Source organism: Habropoda laboriosa, unplaced genomic scaffold (genome assembly GCF_001263275.1).
Source record: "Habropoda laboriosa isolate 0110345459 unplaced genomic scaffold, ASM126327v1 scaffold938, whole genome shotgun sequence".
Lineage (NCBI taxonomy): Eukaryota > Metazoa > Arthropoda > Insecta > Hymenoptera > Apidae > Habropoda > Habropoda laboriosa.
The window spans coordinates 1-3728 of NW_017101080.1; the positions used below are offsets into that span (position 1 = coordinate 1).

The window sequence follows — 3728 nt, forward strand, 5'->3', positions numbered from 1 at the left end:
CGGTTCCCGTGTTACCGTTAAACGAAGCGAATATACATCTATAATGTCGGCTAGGCGATAGTATTTTCTTCGCGACTTTCACCTAACATACTGCGGCGTTATTCGTACTCCAAATGGTGTATATTCTGCTCTGAATTCTGGACATCGCGATAGTAGACGTCTCCGACAAATTCGGTCGTTCACATTCGTGCAGAGCTTTGATCGATCCGGGTTCGCAGTCTCACTTTCTGAGGCGTCGACTGTTCGAAATACGATGCGGGGGCAAAAACATATAACTAAATATTTCCGTGTTAAAATATTCCCTACAAATAAATGTTCACAACGAAGTCTTACCTTTTTTTGGCACGAGTTGGAATGACTCTGACGCGCACGAACGATCGCGACTCTCGTCCGCAAGCTCGATTCCGCAATGCAACATATGCAAGGAGGAACACTACACGTCTTCTTGCAAAAAACTCGAAAACGCGACAACGGAGCAACGACGCGACATAATAAAAGGCGCGACATTATGCTCAAATTGTCTACGGCCAAATCACATCGCCAAAGACTGCCGTTCGAGCACGTGTAGGAAGTGCAACGCGAAACATCACACGTTGCTGCAAGAAGATTCGCGGCCCAGTGCAAGTACCGCACAGGCAAACGTAGCTAGCTTATCCGCGCAAACAGCAGCAAACGGTCTACTATCAACCGCGATAGTAGACGTCACCGACAAATTCGGTCGTACACATTCGTGCAGAGCTTTGATCGATCCGGGTTCGCAGTCTCACTTTCTGAGTAAACCTTTAGCTCAAAAGTTGCAGCTCGATCGAAAAGAAGTAAACGTGCCGGTACAGGGTATACACAGTATGAGGAAGCTGATACCAGAATCTGTAACCATCACGGTACAATCGCGACGTACAGATTTCACGATAAACATAGATTGCCTAGTGTTAGACTCTCTAAACCACATTTTACCAGCTCGATACATCAACAGAAAAAACCTCGAAATTCCGAAAACTATCAAACTCGCAGATCCACGATTTCATAAACCAGGTCCAATTGATTTAATAATAGGCGCGGAAATTTACCACGAATTTATTTCAGCAGGTAAAATTTCACTCGCGAACAATTCCGGCGCCTTATTAAAGACAAAATTCGGGTGGATAATCATTGGCAGAATGCACGACGGATTTCCTCACGGTACCATCTGCAATTTATCCACTCACGCGCTCGATCAAACAATTAAAAAATTCTGGGAGATCGAGGAAGCTCCCACGAAGAAACTGTTTTCGGACGAAGAATCCGCGGCTGAAAACCATTATAAACAGCACACGCGACGCGATTCCGATTCCGGAAAATACATTGTTAGTCTTCCCTTTAAGGAAGAACACGCACTTGGCGATTCATACGCAACCGCTCTCAAACGATTTTACTCACTCGAGAAAAACCTCGCGAAAAACACGGACCGCAAGCAGCTATACGTTGATTTCATGAACGAGTATGCTGTCTTGGGTCATATGTCCGAACAACAACACGACAATAAACGTGAGAGCTATTATCTGCCGCATCACGCAGTATTCAAGGAGAGTAGCCTCACTACGAAGCTCCGCGTTGTTTTCGACGGTTCGGCGCGCACAGCTTCAGGAAAATCGTTAAACGACACGCTCATGGTTGGCCCCACAATACAAGACGATCTTTTCGCGTTAATAATTCGCTTTCGCTCGCACACATACGTCTTAACCGCGGACATCACCAAAACGTACCGACAGACGTGGATTCATCCAGACGATCGCCAATGTCAAAAGATATTGTGGCGAGATGATCCAATCAAACCCATCAAGACCGACACACTCAACACAGTGACATACGGAACATCCGCGGCACCGTTTCTGGCGATACACTCGCTTCATCAATTAGCCGATGACGAGGCGTCTCTATTTCCGAAGGGAGCAGCCATAATGAAAGCAGATCTTTACGTCGACGACTTATTAACTGGAGCACGTACCTACCATGAGGCAGAGTCGATTCGCGACGAAGTCGTACAACTCGCGAAAAAGGGGGGTTTAGAACTCCGAAAATGGGCATCCAATGATTCGCGCTTAATTAAAATATCAGAACCGCGACTCGATACCACGGTTGTGCGTCTAGACACAACCGAGACCACCTCAATTCTCGGAATACATTGGAATCCATCACGCGACGCATTGATATACACATTAAAATCAGTAAACAAATTAACACGAATAACCAAACGGACAATACTGTCACAAATCGCGCAATTGTTTGTTCCGTTAGGATTAATAGGACCAGTAATAGTATGGGCGAAACTTCTGATGCAACGACTGTGGCAATTACGCGTGGATTAGGACGAATCCGTTCCAATGGATATCGCTACCGCATGGGAAATGTACCGCGAACAGCTACCGTCCCTCCAAGGCTTCGAAATACCACGGGAAACACTTGTTCGCGACCATGATCACGTCGAACTGCACGGGTTTTGCGATGCTAGAGAGAAAGCGTACGGATCGTGCATCTACCTAAGATCGATCAATCGACAGCGCGAGATCACAGTCCGACTCGTGTGCTCGAAATCTCGTGACGCGCCTCTAAAGTATATTTCATTGCCACGCCTCGAATTATGCGGAGCTGTCCTCCTAAGCAACTTATACTCCACGATAACACACGTTTCGCGACATTAACATAACTTAATGCTTCGATATTTGTGGTCTAATGGTGTTTGATTCCCCTATGCATTCTGGACGTGGCGCCGAATTTTCGAACTACGATGTGGGGGAAAATACAGATTATTAAATATTTCTACTTTAAAGATATTCCCTACAAATAAATGTTCCCAACGAAATCTTACCTTTCATTGATACCGAATACAAAGGTGTGCTTGTTTCTTCAATATCTCACATAGTTGCCGTGTTAATGTTAAACGAAGAAAATATACAAATATAACGCGGCTAGGTGAAAGTAGTTCTTCCCGCCTTTCACTTAACATACAGCGGCGATATTCGTACTCTAAATGGTGTTTGATTCTGCTATGCAGTCTGGACATCGGCATCGAATTCTCGAATTACGATGGTGAGGGCAAATACAGATAACTAAATATATCGACTTTAAAAATAATTCCTTCAGCTGAATGTATACCACGAAATCTTCCCTTTCTTTTGTCAGGAATATAAATGTGTGCTTGGTTCTTCATTACCTCACACGGTTCCCCGTGTTACTGTTAAACGAATGGAATATACACCTATAACGTGAGCTAGGCGATAGTAGGTCTTCGCGACTTTCACCTAACATACTGTAGCGATATTCGTACTATAATGGTGTTTGATTCTGCTATGCATTCTGGACGCCGGCGTCGAATTTTAGGACTACGATGTGGGGGAAAATACAGATAATTAAATATTTCGACCTTAATAATAATTCCTAAAACTAAATGCGACCAACGAAATCTTACCATTTCTTGATACCGAATACAAAGATGTGGTTTGTTTTTTCAATAGCTCAAACGGATCCAGTGTTACCGTTAAACGAAGCGAAGATACACATATAACGTCTGGCTTGGCGATAGTATTTCTCTGCGACTTTCACATAACATACTGCGGCAAATCTCGTACTCTAAATGGCGAACGGTTCTGCTATGCATTCTGGACGCCGGTGTTGAAATTTCGAACTACGATGTGGGGGAAAATACAAATAATTAAATATTTTGTCATTAGAAATAATTCCAACAAATAAAT

General features: G+C 44.0%; 1 protein-coding gene across 1 annotated transcript; it reads left to right on the forward strand.

The window, feature by feature from the left end:
- Nucleotides 1–568: 568 nt before the first annotated feature.
- LOC108578002 lies at nt 569–2345 on the forward strand (the record flags this gene model as incomplete). The annotated part of the gene is made up of 2 exons (XM_017941245.1): nt 569–1980; nt 2275–2345. Coding segments are annotated over 2 exons (1483 nt in total), but the record flags the coding sequence as incomplete, so codon positions are not given.
- Between the last annotated feature and the right edge of the window lie 1383 nt (nt 2346–3728).